Below are 22,042 nucleotides of genomic sequence, written 5' to 3' on the forward strand. Positions count from 1 at the left end.
AAATTCAACCTATTTTTTTTTTAAATAATCAAAATATTTAATTTGGCTGCGTTTGAAGCGTGCTCCAGTGGCGGGATCTTTTTTTTTTTTTAGGGTAGTGGCGGGATCTCCCCCCTCTCAAAAAGTACCCAAAAAAAAAAAACCGCACCAAACACACACACACACCACAGTGAAAATGGCGGACGGAGGCGAGGAGAAGGATATCGAGGCGCGTAAGCTGATAGCAAAGATAGGCCAACAACTCGCGGCCTCGAAAACCTGCCCCAACAAACATTCCCTCGTCAAATTACTCAAAGTAGAGACTCTAATGTCTTGCGTTCTTTATTCGCCGTTTCTGAGTTTAATTTCGCGTATTCACGTTTCATTCTCGGTCTATTGTGATTTTTCTTCTGGCTTTGGCTGATAAAATTGACAGAAACATGTTCTTGGCGTAAATATGGCACCGAAACTCACTGGCGTTTTGGCCTTGAATTATTTAGTGTGTACTTGCTGTAATGGGTGAAAGCTGCTGTGTATTTACTTAAGGATTCGGTCTAATTTGATTTGATACTACTGTCATCAATTCTAACAGAATCCCATTTTTTTCCTTTTTCTCGGAAACTTCAGACTTTATTTGAAATATGAAAATTTGAGCTAAACAAACTATTCAATTAAACTTCTATATTTAGGGATGTCTACGTATTCACAACTTTTTACGGTGTGGTAATGGCATATTAATTACCCAGATCTGTATTATGATTTAGAGTTTTCTTGTTTTGAAAGATCAGTTGATCACACCCGAAATAATCCTATGTGCTATGAAGGTTCCCAAATGCACATTCTTAACAATATTATAGCATGGATGGACCCGCAGAATAAATCAGTAGCATGATAATGACAGAATTTGTTTTTTAATATCTAGTTTTCCATCTGTGTAATTCAACTGTAGAATTTTGTTAACTGACATAATTTGTGGGAAAAAAAACCACAACGTTTTTGTGAAACTTGCCATTCTCTCACTGTAGGCAGTTAACTTGTGATTTGTACATGCAGCAAGCTACAACCGCCTTCCCAGAATTAAAACAGTCAGAATCACTAAAATCAGTAGTTAAGCCATTGAGTGATTCTTTCGTTCGGCATAGCCTACTCCAACATAGGGATAAAGATGTAAAGCTGCTTGTTGGCATCTGCCTATGTGAAATTATAAGGGTCATCGCACCAAATCCAGAATTTAGTGATGCAGTTTTTAGGGTAAGAAATTAATTTGCAGTAATTCATGCTGAACTGCTTTTCTTGTGAATCACATTCTTTTTGGGCACATTCATTTTGTTTTTGGCCTTTTCCAGGACATATTTATACTTATTTTAAGTTTGTTCGGCGATCTTGATGATATCGCAAGCCCCTATTTCTCTTGGAGCGTGAAATCACTGGAGACAGTTGCTAAATTGCAGTTTTTTGTGCTGATGCTAGACACTGGATGTGAGGATTTAGTTTTGAAATTGTTCAAAATTTTCTTCAACGTTGTGAGGTTTATCTCATTCTTTGCCTTCCGTTATTTCTTGTTATTTTCTTGTACTGCTTCTTCATAACTTTTCCTTTTGTTCTCCTTGGTTGTGAATATACGTTTTACTGCTCGCCTTCATTATAAGTGTTGTATCCCATCATAAGTTTCATCTGAAAAGGGGGGGCAAAGGTTAAGAAACTATAGTTTTAATTATAGCAATTCATCATCTTTCTTTAGGGAATGATGCGAGGAATACTTCATACTTTCTCGTTTGATTATTAGATGGAATAATTTCATATGAATTCAGGTTTCATAAGTTTTTGAGTTGGAGTATAATGTGGCTTTAGATCAAGTACATGATCCTGTTCCCTTGGTTGGTACTCCAGCAGGATGTTGAAATCAAGTACATACATGGATATGTTTTTAACTTAATAATTTTTTTCCTTTTAGGGAAGATCATCCTCAAAGTTTGATCAATTCAATGTCATCTATTATTGCACGCATATTGGAGGAGAAAGTAACGGATGCACATTCAGACCCTCTTAATTTTGAAGCAGATATAACTCAGCAACTCTTAGACTTGATTTTGCAGCATATCATTAAAGAAGGAGAGGTAGATGTTAAATGGTTCTATATTTCCTCCCTGTTAAAATTTTTCCAACAATGGCACATGTATGGACGCAGGGTCTCGATGTAGACTAATAATTTTCTCTTTGCTATTTAATTTTAACCCACAGAAAATTCTTACTTTTTACCTTTGCAAGTTTGCTCCATGCCTTTAGCCTTCTATTCCATTTGAGAATTCACTTTTGCATGCTACTAAATATCTGCCCTTGTGCTTTTCAGGGTGTATCCTCTGCTTCATTTGAACTGGCCGTTTCTGTTTTGAAAAATTGTGACGGAAAGCTGGAGCACTATATATGCCAGTTCTTGACTTCATGTATATTGAATAGGGATGCAGCTGGGAGCGTTGTTAAAGAGTTTTACCATGAAATTATATTTCAAATATTCCAAATTGCTCCTCAAATGCTTCTGTCTGTCATACCTAATTTGACCCATGAATTACTGGTTTGTAATCCTATCAGAGTTTATCTGTCCCAAAAATCCTTGTTAGGAGATGAAAACTCATGTCATCATATTCTTATGAGATTGCATAGTTGACTGGTTTTGAGACTATGCATTGCTTTTGAAACTTATATATTAACAACTCATTATGGTTCTCCCCAAGAACAATTATTTAGTATGACCTTTTACAAGTGATGCTATGCTATTGATTTCTGTTTTGACACATTTGATAGCTTAAAAATTAACAAAACTTGCAGACCGATCAAGTTGATGTCAGACTCAAAGCTCTTAATTTAATAAGAAAGCTCTTATCATTGCCTGGGAACCACATTGCGAGGGAATACCGCCTTGTTTTCATTGAGCTGTTGAATAGATTCTCTGACAAATCGGCCGAAGTGAGACTGACAGCCATTTCATGTGCAAAATGCCTTTTCCTGACCAATCCATCAGGGAGTGAATCTCTTGAAGTTCTCTGTAAGCTGTCAGAACTGCAATAATACCTGTGCATTGCAGCATGCTTTTTCTTAGCTTTTCTAGTGCTTATTTTAATTGATTGTAACTGCTTGTGGGCTGGGAAGCTGCCATTCATGGTCGACTGCTAGATCATGACGAGAAAGTGAGATCAGAAGCAGTAAAAGTGATGTGTGATCTAGCTAAGACTAACATAAATTTGGTGTCCTCGGATTTGATATCTGGAACATCTGAAAGACTTCGAGATAAGAAGGTTACATTTGCTTTAAGGTTTCTAATGATTCGGTCTGCTAACCCTCTCTGCCTTTCTACTTATTTTATTTTTCCTTGATTTAGGTATCAGTCAGAAAGACTGCATTGCAGAAGTTAGTAGAACTATATCAGGAGTATTGCACACGGTGTGCGGCGGGGAATACTTTTCTCAATGAACAAATTGAACAGATTCCTTGCAATGTTTTAATGCTTTGTTTTGGAAAAGATTGTCCAGAGTTCAGGTTTGCCTACTTATATTGAAATTGAAAGTAAAATTGCTTTGATCGTTTTCAGTGAAGTGAAACACTGCAGTTTTTAACTTTCTCAGGCCTCAAAGCCTTGAACTAGTCTTAGCAGACCTGTTTCCCACGTCCCTTTCAACTGAGGAAAGGACAAAGCATTGGATATTAATGTTCTCAATCTTCAAGCCTCCTCATGTTAAAGCTTTGAAAATCATTCTGCACCAAAAAAGAAGGTGTTTTTATTGAAAATATGATTTCAAACTTTCGCGAAATTCGATCAACACATTGTTATTCATTCTTTTAGGTTACAAGACTGGCTGCAGGAATACTTGGATTTGTGGAGTAGAACGGAGGTATAGCATGCTATTGAGGAACGATATAGTTTCCTCGACTGGTTACATACTATTGAGGAACAATATGGTTTCCTCTACTGGTTGGATGTACAATATAATACTCATTTCTCAACATCAAAATATCTGTCATTCCTACCTTAGAATTGCAATCTAAATATATTTTTGGTAGAGCCTTGGTAAGAATGTCTGATTCTGTGGAGGAACAATATAGTTTCCTCGACTGGTTGGATATACAATATAGTACTCATTTCTTAACATCAGAATCTCTGTCATTACTAGCATAGAACTGCAATCTAAATCTATTTTTGGTAGAGCCTTGGTAAGAATGTTAGCTTCTGCGATTCTGTTGGAGTGTAGTATAGTGCAATAATCTCATTTTCTATTTGTCATCTTCATGTGCTTAATACGGTCATGCCGTTATAACCACATTAATAGCTAACCAACTGTTGCCAAACAGTTTCATAGTTCCTATTACAAGCATAATCATATTTGCACCTAAACTTCGCATCCAAAGGGGTTCACATGTCCCTATGGCTCTACTTGCATCAGCTACTTCCAACCTCAAACTGTCTTTTGCTTCTCAAGTCACTGAATTTCCCTAGACTTTTGTGCAATATGCTACTGATTTTCAGTTGCTGATTATGTTCCTTGCATTGGAGATTTCCCTCCCTTCTGTAGCATATAAGAGAAACAAAGTGCGTACACGGCTAACTGTATCTGGTTAGACAATTTTTTTTTTGTGTGCATATCAATCTGTTTTATGCCCTTGGCCTGAAGGTTGTCTCCTTGGAGGGTAATGGTTCTGAGGATGCAGAAAGAAAACTTGAGGCATTGGTTTTGAAAATGTCTGCGTGCTTCTGCGATCCAGTCAAAGCAAGAGGTTACTTTCATGAATTGACTGACAAAGGGACAGCTATTGGGTTGCAGCAGTTATTTAGAAAGAGAATTGCTCTCGATTGTCAGACCACCATGGTGAGTTGAAATTTTCAACAACCCCACAACAACTGAATATTTATCACATCTACGATATTTTTATGCTATTCATGTCATACACAAAAAAGAATTATTTTCCATTTGAGAAAGAGAACTACAACTTGGATGATCAATTCAAGTGTTTCTCGTCACAGGCTATGTCATATTCTTTTTTTGAGTTCGTGTGTAATTTTGTTCGTAATATTTAATTTTTTTATGTGTCTAATCAGTCATAAATTCCTTTTTAAGGATGGATATCTTAGAGAACTTGGCAAGCAAAATCTACCTTCTGAATTTTTCCACATACTCTCCACAAAGGCCTCTTTCAACATTTTTAACTCAAAGCAAGTGCAATACATTTTAGATCGTCTTTCTAGTGATGAAGCTGAAAGTAAACGCTTGAAGGATTATTCTGTACAACTTCTTTTGGTAAGTGATACTCCTATCACCTATGAAGTTTTAAGTTTCTTTTAATTTGTTACTTCTTTATTTGTTTGTGGTATTTAAATGCTGAATCGAACCATCTTTTTGTTTTTACCTTTTCATTCATATGTTTTTCTATGTGGAAATTATAAAATTCTCAATTTAATTCCTTATCTAGACGATCGTTGGTGCCTTTCCATCACTTCTTAGAGGTTCAGAGAAGCAGTTTCAGCTTTTGTTATCAGAAAAGGTTATTCCTTTTAATGAAGATCTGATTGAGATATTCGCCAAAGAGGGTTCTCAGTTGTCTATTAAACTCAGGTAATACTTCCAGTAAATTGGTTATAGTGCCACTGCCATCTTAGTGTTTTGGGTTTGATACTTGACAGAGGTGTTGCATGTGGTTCTGGCAATATTTTTGGTGAATTATTTGCCGTTATCAAATAATTTTTTCAATATTGTTTGGAAGTTGCCTTTCTTTTTCTGTTACAGGGGTGTACTTATCTGAGAACATTTTCACATTGACAGTGGCCACTAGATTTCATTCATTTATTTTTCTGTGAATTCGTATTGTGATCAAATTATTTAAAGAAAATCGCTACCGAAATAACCTTTATTCTCTGGGTATGGCATTTGACTGGAAATGCAGCTAGCACTAAAGCTAAAGTACAGTTGATGCTGAAAAGTGGTTTTTAAAGTGATTGCCTGAGACAAGGAGCTAACCTTTGTTCTCTGTGATAAGAAACTTTAAGAATATGGATATTTTCCAAATTCCAAGTGCAACCTGGTAAAGTACTGTTTTAAGTTAGTGTTGAATGTGAAAGTCTTGTTATCGCACATCAATTCACTCTTTGTTACTGACTCAAATGTAGTACGTATTTGTGTGTAGCATCAATTAGATAGTTCCTTTGGGCCAATCCTATCTGATCTGTGACTTCTATACCTTGTGTAACCCAACCTTGACAATAACTGCATATTTTCTGTGAGCTTGTGCGGCCATTGATTGGAATTACCCAAGGATTCTCCTATTGGTTCTCTGTTGATACTACTAATAGTGGCATTATGCCTGTAAATTTTTTAACATAATGGAAAATTCAATTCCCTCCTGCCAAACAATGAAAGAAATAACGATGATGGTAATTTATAACCCATTTGTATTAAATGTTAGCGGGTAAAAATGCTAAAGAAACGAGAAGTATTTAGTAGTCTGTTATTTGAATCACAGGATCGTCCATGGGTAAGCCATTTTGACTGGCGTTCTGTTAAGTATTTATAAAATTGTAATTTCTATGTATGCAGTCATATGTACTCTCCCTTGGCGAAGTTGTGTTTGGAGGCAACACGCGTGCAGTCTAAACTTGTTGTTTCTGCTATTGCTGCCTTAGCTGATGCGTCTGAGCAGTTTGTTTTATCAGAACTTTGCAAGGTCAATCATCTATATCGCTGGCCTTTTGATTGGATAAATGGTGCTAGATTTTATGAAATCTGTGAGGTGTCTGTCTATCAATGTTAATCTCCGTTCTCCTGTTGTGAAACCAGATGCTTGTGGATTCTCTATGCAATGGACAGAATACTCCTACTGTTTTGCAGTCCTTGGGCTGTGTGGCTCAGCATTTTGTTTCAACATTTGAAACCCAAGAAAAATTGATTACACAGTACATTGTTGAGGAAATATTTCAACAAAATGATGTAAGTCTGCTCTTTCCCTTAATTTTCGTTTCCTCTCTCTCTCTCTCTCTCTCTCTCTCTCTCTCTCTCTCTCTTCCTGAACTTGTTTGGAGCAGGGTCATGCCACATGTTGTATATGTTACCCTGCACATGTTATTTTTGATTTTTCTCTTCTGTTCTCCATGATCAGGCTCTCGCTTCAAAGGATCTTGTTCTACTCCATGAATCATCTGAAAGTTGCAGTTCCTGTAAGTTGAAGGTGAGCATGACAATTTTTGTACTATGTTGGCGAACTTTTATGCTAACAAGTGTGGTTCATTAGCGTTGCGCGCACCCTCCACCCCCCCCCCCACCACCCCCAACCCCCACACCCAAAAAAAAAACTTTATCGATGCCTGTCCATTTTCTTTTGAGGTGGTAAAAATATGCCTTCAACCTGTAGAGTGATGATACACAAATTCTAAACTTTTGGTTTGATGACATTTAGGTAGTGTTTGGGAGAGCTTCTAGGAAGCATTTCACAGCTTTTCCTTCACAAAATTTCACAAAATCTTAGAATTTTGTGAAGCTTCCTAGAAGCTCTCCCAAACACTACCTTAATCATCTTTGGAAGTGCATATCGTCGATGCACTATAAAAAAAAAGAAAAAACTATATTGATACTTGTTCATTTTCTTTTGAGGTGGTAAAAATATGCCTTCAACCTGTAGAATCATGTTACACAAATTCTAAATTTTTTGTTTAATGACATTTAAGCATCTTTGGAAGTGCATATCGTCCACTATATTGTTGCCACATTTTTTATCTTTTTCTTAGGCTTATTTTGAATAATCATGGAGGCCTTAAGCCTGCAAGCTTCTTTGATTATAGGTCATGGCCAAATGAATGCTTGCTTTACTATGTCTTCCTAAGAATAACATTTTTGGCAACCTGACAATCCATTGGCCTAAGTACAGGCACTTTTGGTTATCAGTCTTAAAAGCATCACTAGATATATCTCTTATTTTGTGAATTTTAACCAATTGTATACCCCCGGGGCTACAGGTCTTTGGGCTTAAAACGCTTGTACGGAGCTTTTTACCACATAAACGTTCCACTCCACGTCGTTCAATATCTTTTTTGATGGACATCATTCACCGAATGTTACAAAAGAATGTGTGTTCTGATCGTACCATCCCATGGTGAGGATGCTTTTTTAATTTTTTTAATTTCCTGCTTCCTATATCTTTTGGAATGTTACAAAAGGATGTATTTTCTGATTGTACCAGCACATGGTGATGACTGAGGATAGCCATAAACAATTATGTTAGGCTTTTAGATTGGCTACTGAGTGATTTTACTAGGCTTCCTTGTCATAATCATTTGTTCTTCCATATTGGCCTCTGAGCCTTTCTGTGATTCTCATACTGTGTCGCTTTATTGACAAATGCGTGCTTCCTGTCTAAAGCCTTCTGTTTTTCTTGTTGTACAAATCATAATTCTCTCGTTTACTCTCCTTTGAGGCAAGTTAGTTAACATGCGTCGACTTTTTTGTATTTCCAGTAAATATGATGAGTCCCACATCCGATTAGCTGCAGCCAAGTCTGTGATCCGGCTTTCAAGGAAATGGGAATTACACATCTCTCCCCAGATTTTCCGCTTAACAGTATTAACATCCAAGGTTAGTAGAGACTAGAGCTTGAGATGAAGACATTTTAACATGATTCATAATTACAAAAGTAATTATAGTAAATTTGTATGAGTAAGCCTGCAGCCATAATAACTACACAATAGTCTATTTTACCTAAAAATGGATCACCTTGTTAGATACTAGGTGTTAAAAGATCGTATAAGCTATTGTGATTGTTCCTATCTTCACTTGCTTTTCATTTACTTTGATTGTGAGAATAGCATTTTGCTTGGCTAGAAGTTTGGTAGAAGAGATGGTTGGCTTGGTCTCACTCTTTTATTGCTTTGGTCATGTCTTACTGGGTGAGCTTGTTGGTGTGTTAAGTTTGTTCTACATTGGTTGGTTAAATAACCTGAGAGCCCTTAATATAGACAAGGACAAACCTTCCCTTTTGAGCTAGCTTTTGGAGTGAGTTAAGGCCAAGTTTAATTTCTTAACATGGTATCAGAGACCAGGTTCCACCGTTATGTGTTAGACGTCCCATAATTTGGTCACCCGTCCCATAGTTGGGCCACCCATTAATGTTTTCACGCTCCAGTCGTTTCATTCCTGGGCTTGCAAGGGGTGTGTTGGTGTGTTAAATTTGTCCCACATCGGTTGGGTAAATAACTTGGGAGCCCTTAATATAGACAATGACAAACCTCCCCTCTTGAGCTAGCTTTAGGAGTGAATTAGATCCAAGTCTAATTTCTTAACAGAGTTATGAGTGCTTGAATTTGAAATAAAGCTTCATCATTCTTTCATTTTCAGTGAACTTAAATTTCAGAAACTTCTTCCTATCGACTTGTGCAAAAAATGCAGTTTGGATGTGTTGCATGCAGCAGCATTTCTCTGTATATTGGATGCTGTATGTAACAAAGACTTGATAAGTTGAGCTAGAGCAACCTTGGAAGTTGACTATTTGTTTTCCAGTTCATTCTTTAGGGCCAGAGCCATGAGAAAAAAATTACTCTAGAATAAGAAGAAAGTGATTCAGAGCGATAAAAGTTCCTTTACACCTGCCTACTTGCGGGTCAGGGTGGTTTTGTCCATTCTTGATGATTTGAGTTGACATGTTCCTTAACCGGTTGACCCCAAATGATCAATTTTTTTGTGGGAAAAATTTCTCAATACAAATGCGGAAGCTTGTCATTATCTAAATGGCAGAACTCTTTAAGGATCAGAAATTTCACACCACCTTTATTGAAAGCAGAGTTATACTCTACCTACTGCCCAATCAGTCTTTCAATTCTTTCCTTTCTCACGTCCGACCCTTTTATCACTCCTACCTTTTCCAATTACTTGAAATCAGATTTGATATCAATGTGATAATTATTTGGTGGACAATCTACTATAGAAATGGATAGATCAGTCCGTTGTTCACCAAGCACATTGCATGAATTAGTTGCTGGAAGCTCATGCTACTCCTGGTCCTTAGTTTGGTTTTTTCATGAAGTTCATGAGTTTTATTCTTTGAGTGAAGGGGGCATTTTTACTATGCGCTGGTAATCTTTAATTAGATAAAAACATCACATTAGAAGCCCATATGAATGTGTTATTTGTGTTTAGGAGGTTTATTGTAGGAGAATGTAAATTTGATATTGATATCCAATTATATTCTACATTCTTATTTTGTCAAGTACCACGTACACTTGCTGTTTGTATAATCAGTAACTAATTTTTGGTTATCCGGAGTTTTTCAGGATAAGTCTCCCTGGATACGTAGATCTTTTGTCAACAAACTATACAAGTTATTGAGGAATCAGGTGTTGCCCATTAGATATGCATGTGCCTTTTCATTTGCTGCTGTGGATTCTCTAAAAGATTTGCGATGTGATGTAGGTGCATATCTTCAATCACACTTAAATAAATGTCTTCTGTTGAGTTATCTGTTATAGTAGCTGTTGTTTATTGAAATCTTTATTTCAGGCTAGGAAATATTTGGAAGAATATATTCGGAAATATTGTAAAGGAACTCAGATACATGAAACCATGAATATGAAAGAAGCAGCTAATGACCCTCTATACGTAACTGTGTTTTTAATCCATGTTCTTGCTCATGATACTGATTTCCCTGCTCCTGACTGTCAAGATGAAGATATGTATGCTAAGTTCCTGAGGTACTATTAGTTTCTGATTTTCACACCAATGCAATGCTGATGCATGCACAAATAGTTTTATTCTTGGCGATTGAATATTCCTGACTTTTTATTACCATTCTTGTGGCAGTCCTCTCTTCATCACTTTGCAGGCAATATTAGATGTCAATATAGTTCACAGCAACTCGTGCCATTCCTCAAATGTTTCATCGTTCTTGCGAAGTATTTTTCATGCAATCAAAAAGGCAGAGGATGCTGTTGATGGTCAGATGACTCCAGTAAGTATTCTGCTATTTGGTATCTTTCTGCTCAAGTATAGAAAGTACAAAACAGCACATACCTATACACCTACACCCACATTTTTTTTCCTGGTGCTACAATACTTTTAATATAGCCATGTTGCTTGCCACATTGCAGAAACTTCATCTTTTAGCAGATGTGGGAATTTCTATATTGAATTCTCTAAATACCGATAACGCACGGCCACTCTCTACTGGACTCATTCTGCTTCCATCATCACTCTATAAAAGTGGTCCTGCTAAGACGAGAGAGGCAAGTTGGCGTGCTGATATTTAATCTTGTAATGCATGCATGATATTTCTTCTTCTGGTTTTTTTTGTCATTATGACACTCTCTTATCCTGTGCAGGCTAACATTTATCCTTCAAACGGTTATAGAATCGATGCACATTTTACTAAGAAGTTGATATCTAGCCTCAAAACTGAGGTCTTGAGGATTTGCTTATACATGATCTTTTACTGCTTGTTTATGTTAGGATGCTTAATGATTTTCTTCTTATTTTCCTTCCATAGATTGGTAATGACGTACATCTTGGGCAACAGATACACAAGAATTCTTTATGGCCAAAGTGTAAAATAGATGCTAAATCTGGAAATATGGAAGATTTAGAGATGAATAAAATAAAAGATCAGTTTGGTGGACCACATACTGGAAATGAGGAATTGTTTGAGACCTCGTATCAGGAGGTTGACACAGGGACGAAAATAAACCAGATCATGTCCTCCCCCCATGGATCTGCTAGGTTGCATAACAAGTTCACAGTAGGGAATGGAAATTTTAAAGATACTCACAAAAACTTTGATGCAAAACTTTCATTCTCTTGTGGTTCAGAGGCATCGAGATCATTGTTTGCTCAAAAGGGGGCAAATACGAGTAATCGAAGTGAAGAAGATACTGGTACTAGAGGTAGCAATGCTTGTGCTGAACAATCGAATTTATCGAGAGCAACTGACCACATGATTTGTTGTAGTTCCAAGGTGAGAGTGATGCAAATGTTTTGTTTTGTTTTATTTTGCTCTTTTTTTTTTTTGGTATTCTTTCTTTGTAATAGGTGGTGGTTGTTTGCCGAGTACACAGATTATCAAATCTAGTGGGGAAGCATTTGCTGGCAAGCATCCTGAAGCATGTTCTACTTCAGAAATATGGTGAGAGCGTGCCATTTCCATGAAGTTGAGAGCTTTTTTTTTTTGTCTTTTCATGGAGCCTTGATTTGATTTTTGTTCAGCTATCATTCTAGTGTCATGGATGATCTTGATTCTATCAATGGCATACATCAGGTAATTTCTATTGTGTTGGACACGGTACTCAAATTTTGAAGCAACAATTTCTCATATGTCATGAATACTTGAAAGGAGATGTTATTTCCAAGCTGCATTTGCTCTTATGTATGCAATTGAAATTAAAAAATTCGTCCTTTTCTTCCCTTCTCATTAGTGCATTGACAGTTGTGTATTCGATGACGGTATCTTTCTGGCATTGATTGATGTGTCCAGAAAGTAGTTGCTAGTTATATCAATAATTTGTTATGTCTGGTATTCATACTCAATTGGAATTTGGAATTCCTTTTCTACTGTTAGTTTTGTTTTCCATTTTGTCCCCATGGAATTTACAACCAGAATAGGACTTTGATGTTCGACTTCTTTGAGGAAAGAAATTAGACAGTTATCTCCTTGCATGTCTTTATTTGTAACATAGAGCGAAATTTTGTATGGTTGCTGCTGTTTTTCTTGCCTTTCTCTAATGTATTCTTTTACTCATGTTATTCTCTATTTTATCAATACTGCCGTATTCCTTCTTTAAAATTATGGCTTTCATCTGCTAGTGTATTTAAATGCGTTTGCCTTTTTGATTTATGAAACTGTATGACATAGCTTTGACATAATGCTACAGGATTTGGATGAAATCGCATCGAGTTCTCTGTAAGTTTTAACCCACCAAATTGTGCTTGTTAATGTTTTCTTCCTTTGGTTCATCTTCCAATTGTTGTTTAATATTGTCCCCTATCCACATTATGTTTTTCAAATTCATATATTGAATTGACCTTCCTGGTGAGGCTTACAAAAATCATAAAGAGAAGGGAAAGTAATAATGTTGTCATTAACACCAACTTACACTCTGCATTTTTTTAATACGTTTTGCTTATCTGAAATTTTATTTATTGCATTGGTAGTGATCATGGTGTTGGTTGTTGCACAAATGATCAACGAAAAAATCTTGGTGCATTTGAATACGACTCCATAGCGGGAAGTTTGCCAAAAAACAGAGACTTCTGTACTGGAGCTCCTCAGGCCGGTAATATTTTAAATTCCTGCTTTAGAAGAGTCAGGTTGGAACATTCCATCATGTCAAATAAATTAATTAGAACCGAAACTTTTTGGTCTTGAGTTGTTTCTTATCTTTTAGGTTGCGTTTGGATGAGAGGATTTGGATTTGAGGGGTTAGGGAGAATTTGACATGATTTTATATTGGGGTGAATTTGGAATCCACTGACAAGTGAATTTTGCTAAGCAAACTGATGGATTTGTTACTATGAACTTGAAATCCTCAGCTTCAAATCTATCCAGTCAAATGCATTCTAATTGAATTGTTTTCTTTTTAGTTACTGCTAAGTTGATGAATTTGCTCTTTCCCGTATAAGTGTGTCTGGATTGTAAGCACATATAATTTCTCGAAACTCTCTTTACCTGCAGCAAAAAGAGACAGGAAGCTTAAAGATGCAGTGGACGTATCAACATCGGAGGTCATCAATATGGATAGCAATGCTGTGAGCTTTTGTTTCCACTTCTTTGTTCTATTCTTTTTTTAAAAAAAAAACTTCGCCCATCGTCCAAGTTGATGATATAAATCATATAATACTTCCTGCACATGGCCCTTGAATCCTTTGAACTCCTGCACTATGATTAAAAGAGCACTATTGTTTATTAACTAGATTTAGATTTTTCTCTTGGCGCCTGTTGACCTGTAAGTTGATGAAAATATCAAGGTAAATGCAGTTTCCAACGTTGTGATGATGCACAGGACTCTTTATTCTAATTATTTTTTATTAGCTGAGACCAAAAACATAATCTTTTGTCTTGCAAATACTTTGCATATCGTGTCTTATCCATATATAATTCACGCATCTCCTGATGCCGCCTTCTCGTGTTCTTAACTTAGCCTGTCTGTTTATGACATACATTCTTTCGATTGTCTTCTCTCAGGTTGTGCCCCGTAGGACGCGAAGGCGAAAGATTTGATGTATCATCTTGGTTTTTCTGCAACGAGGTTTAGCTAAATGAATCAACCCTACAATGCAGACTTTGTTTTAATATCTCTTATAATAGCACTAATCGAGCCTATTATAATCATACTTTGAACTGATCCAATCGAGTTCGTTTAATATAATTTGCATGTTGACATCTCTAAAGTATGCGTAATCAGATATTGAACATCATATAATATATTTTAATTTTACTCACAATTCATGTCTAGTTAGTTCGTTTAAAGTATGCGTAACCTATACCGGTGTTTTCTATGAGTAGTAAAAAGTTGCAGTTTCGTTACCTAGTGGAAAGGGTTAGCAAGCGGATGAGAGGCTGGAATAACAAACTATTCTCGATAGGAGGCAAAGAGCTCTTATAAAATCTATTGTTCAAGCAATTCCAACGTATGCTATGTCATGTTTTCGCATCCCTAAATCAATATGCAAAGAGATCGAACGTGAATATTCCGATTTTTGGTGGGGAACGAATGAGGGCAAAAAACGCATGCACTGGAGAACATGGAAGGCAATGAGTAAGCCAAAATGTTTGGGAGGTTTGGGTTTCCGCGAGATGGAATCTTTTAATAAAGCGCTTCTCGGTAAGCAAATTTGGCGAATCATCACAAATCCGGAATCATTAATGGCGAGAGTTTTGAAGGCTAGATATTTCCGCCATCAAGATGTTATGAATGCAGGGCTGGGATGTAACACATCTTACATTTGGAGATCAATTCTTTGGAGTCGATCTCTAATGGCAAAAGGATTGTGTTGGCGTGTGGGAGATGGATCGGAAATTCGAGTTTTTAAGGATAAGTGGGTTCCTAAAATTTCTGAAACTTTAGTTCCACATTCTGAGAAAGAACAGGAATTAATGGTAAGCTATCTGATCGGTAATGAGGGTTGGAAAATTGCGTTGGTGGAACATCTTTTTTCTCCCCATATTGTTCCTGATATTCTTAGTATCCCTCTGGTAGGAAGTAGGAGAAAGGATTTCAGATTTTGGAAATTTGATTCGAAAGGAAAATATTCGGTAAGGGATGGCTACAAAGTAGAGATCGGTTTTTATGAATCGTCTCCATCGAGTTCGAATGCTAAAACCAAAAGTTGGTGGCTCTTTCTTTGGGCACTATCGATTCCGGAAAAAGTTCGTATATTTTGGTGGAGGGTTGTAAATAATCTGATACCCACTGAAGTTAATTTGGAAACTCACCATGTTCCTGTCTCGGGTTGTTGTCCTTTATGCTTACATCATCAAGATACAGCCACTCATGCTCTATTCGCTTGTCCAATTATTAAAGCTAGTTGGAAAGGTACGCAATTCTGGTCTCAATTAAAGAAGTTAATGCACTGGGACATGATTGATATATTTATGTGGATGCAAGAGTATATGAGTAAACAAGATGCAGAATTTTTGATCATGCGTGCGTGGGCGGTTTGGAAAGCTAGGCTGGATATTTTACACAATAAATCAAATCCCACCTTAGTGCTTAATGTTGATTGGTGTGATGTTATGTTGAAAGACTTCCAGGGGGTGGGCCGTGCTTCTCTTGTTAATCAAAATCGACTTTTATGCTGCTCTGAAGGAAAGTGGCACGCTCCTTTACCATCTCAATTCAGATCAGATGTAGATGCTGTGTTTAATGAGAATTTAGACAGATACGCTGTTGGTGGAATTGTTCGAAATCATGATGGTCAACCCATTCTTGCTTTTGGAAGACGGATAGAGCGACCTCAGGATATTGTCTATGCGGAACTAATGGCTATTCAGGCTGGGATTTTATTTGCTCGAGACAATAGTATTCGACCTCAAATTATAACTTCTGATTCTTTTCTTGTTGTGCGAGCAGTCACAATGCCAGGGGAGGATTATTCCTATTCGGGAGCTCTTGCTAGTGAAATTCGAAATCTGTTATATCTAGAAGATTTTAATTCTATTCGTCATGTGTCTAGATCTGCGAATAGATTGCGTCTTTTGCTGCTTTCTCACTCACACTCTTTGTTTGGGTGCGCGAGTGTTTTCCTTTCTGATGATTGATCTTGTAATTAAAGATTTACTACAATAAAATTATGAGATCTTTCTTTTCAAAAAAAAAAAAATATGCGTAACCTACAAGGGAGATGACTTAGAGAGTGTTTGCAAAAAATTATGTTTTTTAAGAAGTGATTACATTTATAGATTACAATTATAAAAAAGTTAAGAAAAAATGAAAGTTGGTAGTGTTTTGAAAAAAATGTGAAAATTTAAAAATAGTTTTTGATAAATAAGTGATTTTAACATTGATTTTTTTACTAGAATTATTTTTGTAGAATCATAATTACCATATGATTAGTTTTTGGATTTCAATTAAGTTAAGTATAGACTAACATATAATTCTGGTTTAAGAAACAAATAAAAGTGATTTTTTTAAAAAAAAACTAAAATCTAAGAATCATTTTTTTTAGTGATTTCAAACATTTCCTTAGTTCGAATTACTTCAAACTTTGCCTAAAATGTAAATATGGAGTCGATTGTATCTGTAATTTGCGAAGCCTTCCATTTGTATCTGCAATTAAACATAAAGTTGTAGTTGATGTTTTTGATTTGATATGATTTTGATTTATTTATTTATTGAGAAATAATATAATTTGCATGTTAACATCTCTAAAGTATGTGTAAAACATCATAGAATATATTATTAATTTCACTCACAATTCATGGCTAGGTAGTTCATTACTTCATTCCATCAGATATCAAATCAACCTATGACCTCTTAAATAATGTATAGATAGTGTTCGGTTGACGTAGTATGTGACTAAATAATTTTTGATACTATGAATTTAAATGGTAAAAAAAAATAGTTTGCAAATTTTGAAATTTGTTGAAAAATAAAATAAAATGATAAAATACAAAAAAACCAAACAAATAAAAAAAACCAAACTCATATCACCCACCAAGTTGGTGGTTGGCGCGCCCTCACATAGTAGTGGTATATTTGATTAGATGATGATTGATTCGATACAAATTGTATGTTAACAGCTCAAAAGTACATAAATTACTACGTTGTTTTAGGATCTTAATGATTGTGAATAATGCTATATGACTTGCAATTTGGTAATTGTGAAATTTGATAATGTGAATAAGTAAGCATGACAATGGCTCGGGTCTAAACTCGACTCCGCCAAGCGGGTCCACATGCGGGTTCGGGACGGGTCTCGGATTTGGCTGGACCCACCTCGAACTTGTCCCGCCAAAAATATGTATATTAAATATTTTAATATAAATATAAAATATGCATGTATATATATTAATAATATATAATTATATTATTTATATTACATAATCAATATTTTATTTCTAATTTGAGTTTATAATATTTTTGAATTTAAATAATTTTAATATATTATGATATTTTTAATATGAAAATATATTATTATGATTTTTCTTTTGTTATTAATTATTAATTAAATAAAAAATGATATATTTTAACTTGTAGGAATATTTTTTTGTCCTAAATATTATTAATATAAATTAAAAAAATAAATTTAATAATGATTTGTTAAATTTTAAACTTATTTAATTTTTTATTTAATAAAATTTAAATTATATTTAATTTGACGAGTGAGTCTAACCCGAATTGGATTCACCGGGTCAACGGGACGGGGCGGGTCTCGGGTTTGCCCAAACCCGCTCAATTTCCATCCCTATGAATAAGTATCTGAGAACATATTTTCTAGTCAGAAACTTGTCATAAAAAAGATAACTTTATTATTATTTTTAAACATGACATTGGAATTATAGAATTTAACACCTATTCTTTACGTACTCCATTGATATATGAATTTTGTTCTTGATCTCAACATGATTATGTCATTAATGTTACTTACTCACTAATTAAAATAAAATTATTTATCTGAAAATATAATAGAGAATTCAAGTTAATAAGATTATATAGTATGCGATTGAAGTAAAAAATAATTCCATAACCTAATATATATTGAAATTATATTTTCAAGATAACTTTGCAAGCCCTTCAGAGAACGGGCTTTTGCTGACCCGATCCATTTTTATTGTAGGTACCCGGACCCCCTTCCCAAGAAAACCCCCCTCGATTTCACTGTGGAAACCATTTTCATTGTTCTTCCTTTTCAATCTATTCTAAAAATCTAAAGTCTAAAGAAATAAATGTCGGTGAGTATAATTACATGATTACATGTAATCATGCATTTTTCAATTTATTGGATTTTTACTTCTTCTTGCCGTTCTTTTGTTCGTGATTATGCTGAATTAATTGGCTTTTTTTGCATTTCTTACAGATCTTCGAGTATAACGGAAGTGCGTTAGTGGCAATGGTGGGGAAGAATTGCTTTGCTATAGCAAGTGACCGGCGACTTGGGGTGCAGTTGCAGACTATCGCCACTGATTTTCAGAAAATTTACGAAATCCACGATAAGCTGTTTATCGGTTTAGCGGGCCTGGCCACCGACGCTCAAACCTTGCAAGTTCTTAACTTTTATATTAATTTATATCCCTTCTTTTATTACGGATTAGTTTTGTATTCAGTAGAGAGGTAGTTTGGTAATTTTGTCCGAAGGCCAGTTTCATGCACTTTATAGAGCTAGTACGAAATATGAACCTTGATATCTGAAATGGGCTTAAAAACTGTGTGTGGATTTGGGGTCTGAAATACTTATGGATGTTCAACTGTTACTGCAAGATGGATGTGTGTTTGGAATGCACGATTTCAATGGGATTTGATGGGATTCGGAATTACAAATACCATTTTAGTGTTCGGTAAAATAGGATTTCGAAATGGGATTGGTATTTGATGAGATTTCATGGAATTTCATTTAACTAAATGAAATTCTTATAAAATTGGTCGGATTTTTTGGGATTTCATAGAATTTGAGTTTTAAAAATTATAATAAAATTTTAAAAAATTATATTTATATAACTTAATCGTAGATTTCAAATTTTCTTTGCAAATTTTACAAAATATCATTTATCTAAAAAATTATATTATCAATTCACACCAGTATATTTTAAATTCTTACCAAACACCAAATCGGAATTTCAATTCCACGAATTCCAAATCCAATTTCAAATCCAATTCCAATTTCAATTCCAAATCCCATTTTTTATAAATCCAAACACATTTGTTTTATTTGTCAATGTTGTTTGTTTATTTGATGGTGTTACATTTTCTTTTGTTGTTTTAAAGTAAGCTATGAAATGAAATGGTGTTTGAGAGCTGATAAAAAACATTGGACTGCTGACACATGATATTCAATAGTTAAATTTGCTGCTTTAGATATTTTTGAAAATATAGTCACGGATGGGTATTGATTTGTTTTAGGGGTTTTGTTCGATTTGTTTGTTTCTGGAATAATTGTAATATTTATCGTAAGCTCTTGATGATAGATTATGATGCGTTTATTTTAAGAAACAGTGGTTTATGACTTTATGTATTGTAATCTAGATATATTGACTGTATTAACTCTCTTTTATGTTTATGCTCCTGGTCTATGCTGAGATGAATTTTGTATTGACTCGTAGTTGTGATTTTGGTTGATTTTATCTGAAGGTATCAAAAACTTGTTTTTCGACACAAGTTGTATCAGCTGAGGGAAGAAAGAGATATGAGGCCTGAAACTTTTACAAGCCTTGTATCTGCTCTTCTTTATGAGAAAAGGTCAGTTAGATCAATCCACAAATATTCCCTGACCCTTGCTCACTGATTCTCCTTCCTCCCATTGTTGTCGTGGATTACTTCAGTGGATGACGAGTATCGTACTTCAGAATTCATTGCAAGGAACTGATATGGAGATAATCACATTATTCTTCTTCTCTCTCTTGTTTAGGTTTGGTCCATACTTTTGCCAGCCTGTTATAGCTGGACTAGGCAATGACAACAAGCCCTTCATTTGCACTATGGATTCTATTGGGGCCAAGTATGTTAAGCTTCCTTTAGTATTTATTTTCTGATTATTAACTTATTGATCAATGATATCGTAATGCAGTCACCCATATTTTTCTCGCAACTTTGCGAAAAAGTTAACTATGTGTCAATTTCACCTTTGTGTTCTGAAATGTCATTTTTTCCTATTGTGAGTATGAATTGGTATTTACGGTAGCAATTCTTATCAGTCTTTGTGATTTGTAACATGTGGCGTGATTCTTATGTATTTAACTCAGATAAAGTCAGTGCAATTAATTGTTAAGCCTTCTTCTACTGTAGTTATGATGTTGCAAAGCTTATGGCCTGGGCAATATTGATTTCAGATTTAACTTGTACATGTTGCATGAGATTGCTTTGAAATGCCATGTTTTACTTTTTACGGACAAATGCAGGGAGCTTGCCAAAGACTTTGTTGTTGCTGGAACTGCCTCGGAATCGCTGTATGGTGCATGTGAATCAATGTTCAAGCCTGATATGGTGTGTGTGAGAAAAGATTGTTGAAACTATTTGTCTTAATTGATTTTAATGAACTAAAAGTATATGATTGAGATAGCTTTAGGAAGAAATATCCGCTGAATGAAACATACCCATAAATCCAAATTGCCAATAATACTTGGCTTATTGTCAAGCCAGTGATAAGTGTAATTTACACTGATTTAGTTCACTATGTCATAGTGATGGTCTAACTAACAGAATCAACCCTAGAGGCTAGAAAGAAGAATACCCGTTACTATTCTTTTCCGTATACCTCCGTGAGAGACGAACTTTTTCTACTCATTTTTGGTGGTATTGCCTCTCTTTTTAGAAAGATGATTTGCATTCTGAAAAGCCATAAGAAAACTTACAAGCTGATTCCAATGTTAAAAACTCCAATATGCTGTTTAGCTAATATTTCCTGCTTCTACCTTTAAAGATCCGATGTGCACTGTTGTGACCTTCTAATTTCCCATCTGGATTTTTATCCGTCAGCTAACGTAAGTAATTTGTTGGAATGGAGGGATAGGATCAGAAATTCAGCTTATGAAAATTTGTCACTTTGGGCTATGCCATGTCAAAGTGCTCTCAATTTATGTAGTTAGTAAAAAGTGAAAATAGATATCGATGGATATGTAGATTTCAGCCAACCTTCTATTTTTGGTTTCTTTTTTCTGTTTTTGTGCCAATAATTTTAATAACATAACTCTTTGTATCCAGGAAGCAGAAGAATTGTTCGAGACCATCTCACAGGCACTCCTGTCATCAGTCGATCGAGACTGTCTGAGTGGCTGGGGAGGACATGCATATCTCGTGTAAGAGCACTTTTATTGATCTAATTTGTCAGCAAACTAGTGTTTTTATTTATTATCACATGGATTTGATTTGCATAAATATTTTATTTTGTAACAGCACACCTGATGAAGTTACAGAGAGAATCCTCAAGGGAAGGATGGATTAGTTTTTGTGCGAAGTAATTAGAACATTGTTCTCTTCTCAAGTAGCCGCAAATTTGTTGAAATGGTGATTAATTCTCAGAAAAGCTGCAGTTTTTCTCGACGTTAACCGGTTATTCAAATGCAAAGATTTGATGAACATTGCTGCATTCATCATATTTGTATTGTAGCCTCACTTGTCAAAACTGTATACAAGTGCAGACCTCGGATTTTTTTTCCCCGCGAGGTCGACGACATATTACATGTTTGAGGAAGTGATGAGTTTTTAGCGAAGATTTCGTCTTCCATTTGTACATCCAGTTTTATCAAAAAAGAATTTGCGTTAGACATATATAGAAGAAACATTTGAACATATCACAACAACGTGGCGACTTCAGATTATAATCGAAAAACACATCTTGGGTTTGAATTCAGGATTGGAAAAATGCAAGTGTGACAACTAGCAATTGTCATGTACAAA

The 22,042-nt window shown here is 35.3% G+C and overlaps 2 protein-coding genes across 4 annotated transcripts; both read left to right on the top strand.

The window, feature by feature from the left end:
- The first annotated feature begins 109 nt into the window (after positions 1-109).
- Positions 110-14,376, top strand: LOC140883034 (sister chromatid cohesion protein PDS5 homolog B). 2 transcript variants are annotated; one of them, XM_073289329.1, is made up of 30 exons: positions 110-295; positions 1,033-1,230; positions 1,326-1,507; positions 1,934-2,096; positions 2,330-2,551; positions 2,806-3,022; positions 3,127-3,272; positions 3,356-3,513; positions 3,600-3,746; positions 3,818-3,866; positions 4,644-4,838; positions 5,088-5,267; positions 5,440-5,582; positions 6,561-6,687; positions 6,801-6,950; positions 7,120-7,188; positions 7,973-8,109; positions 8,471-8,588; positions 10,280-10,414; positions 10,506-10,696; positions 10,806-10,953; positions 11,093-11,227; positions 11,324-11,401; positions 11,488-11,952; positions 12,053-12,120; positions 12,201-12,252; positions 12,866-12,894; positions 13,146-13,267; positions 13,666-13,739; positions 14,176-14,376. In XM_073289329.1, the coding sequence occupies exons 1-30, from the start codon at positions 176-178 to the stop codon at positions 14,209-14,211; spliced, it is 4,254 nt and encodes a 1,417-aa protein (XP_073145430.1). In that variant the 5' UTR covers positions 110-175; the 3' UTR covers positions 14,212-14,376. The 2 variants fall into 2 exon arrangements, with proteins under 2 accessions (XP_073145430.1, XP_073145431.1); XM_073289330.1 differs by having other exon boundaries at positions 12,213-12,252.
- Positions 14,377-18,242: 3,866 nt separating this feature from the next.
- LOC140882731 (proteasome subunit beta type-3-B-like) lies at positions 18,243-22,019 on the top strand. 2 transcript variants are annotated; one of them, XM_073288903.1, is made up of 8 exons: positions 18,243-18,384; positions 18,510-18,691; positions 19,778-19,885; positions 20,055-20,144; positions 20,545-20,629; positions 21,347-21,441; positions 21,539-21,607; positions 21,893-22,019. In XM_073288903.1, the coding sequence occupies exons 1-7, from the start codon at positions 18,379-18,381 to the stop codon at positions 21,585-21,587; spliced, it is 615 nt and encodes a 204-aa protein (XP_073145004.1). In that variant the 5' UTR covers positions 18,243-18,378; the 3' UTR covers positions 21,588-21,607; positions 21,893-22,019. The 2 variants fall into 2 exon arrangements, with proteins under 2 accessions (XP_073145004.1, XP_073145002.1); XM_073288901.1 differs by lacking the exon at positions 21,893-22,019 and having other exon boundaries at positions 21,539-21,876.
- Positions 22,020-22,042: the final 23 nt, after the last annotated feature.

The sequence above is a fragment of the Henckelia pumila genome, chromosome 2 (assembly GCF_033568475.1).
Source record: "Henckelia pumila isolate YLH828 chromosome 2, ASM3356847v2, whole genome shotgun sequence".
Taxonomy (NCBI): domain Eukaryota; kingdom Viridiplantae; phylum Streptophyta; class Magnoliopsida; order Lamiales; family Gesneriaceae; genus Henckelia; species Henckelia pumila.

Coding starts and splice junctions, on each gene's coding strand:
- LOC140883034 (XM_073289329.1), top strand. CDS start 176: ATGGCGGACGGAGGCGAGGAGAAGGATATCGAGGCGCGTAAGCTGATA. Junction 11,228..11,323: donor GTCCTGCTAAGACGAGAGAG/GCAAGTTGGCGT, acceptor TATCCTGTGCAG/GCTAACATTTATCCTTCAAA. Junction 11,402..11,487: donor TATCTAGCCTCAAAACTGAG/GTCTTGAGGATT, acceptor TTCCTTCCATAG/ATTGGTAATGACGTACATCT.
- LOC140882731 (XM_073288903.1), top strand. Junction 18,692..19,777: donor GCCACCGACGCTCAAACCTT/GCAAGTTCTTAA, acceptor TTTTATCTGAAG/GTATCAAAAACTTGTTTTTC. Junction 20,630..21,346: donor CAATGTTCAAGCCTGATATG/GTGTGTGTGAGA, acceptor CTTTGTATCCAG/GAAGCAGAAGAATTGTTCGA.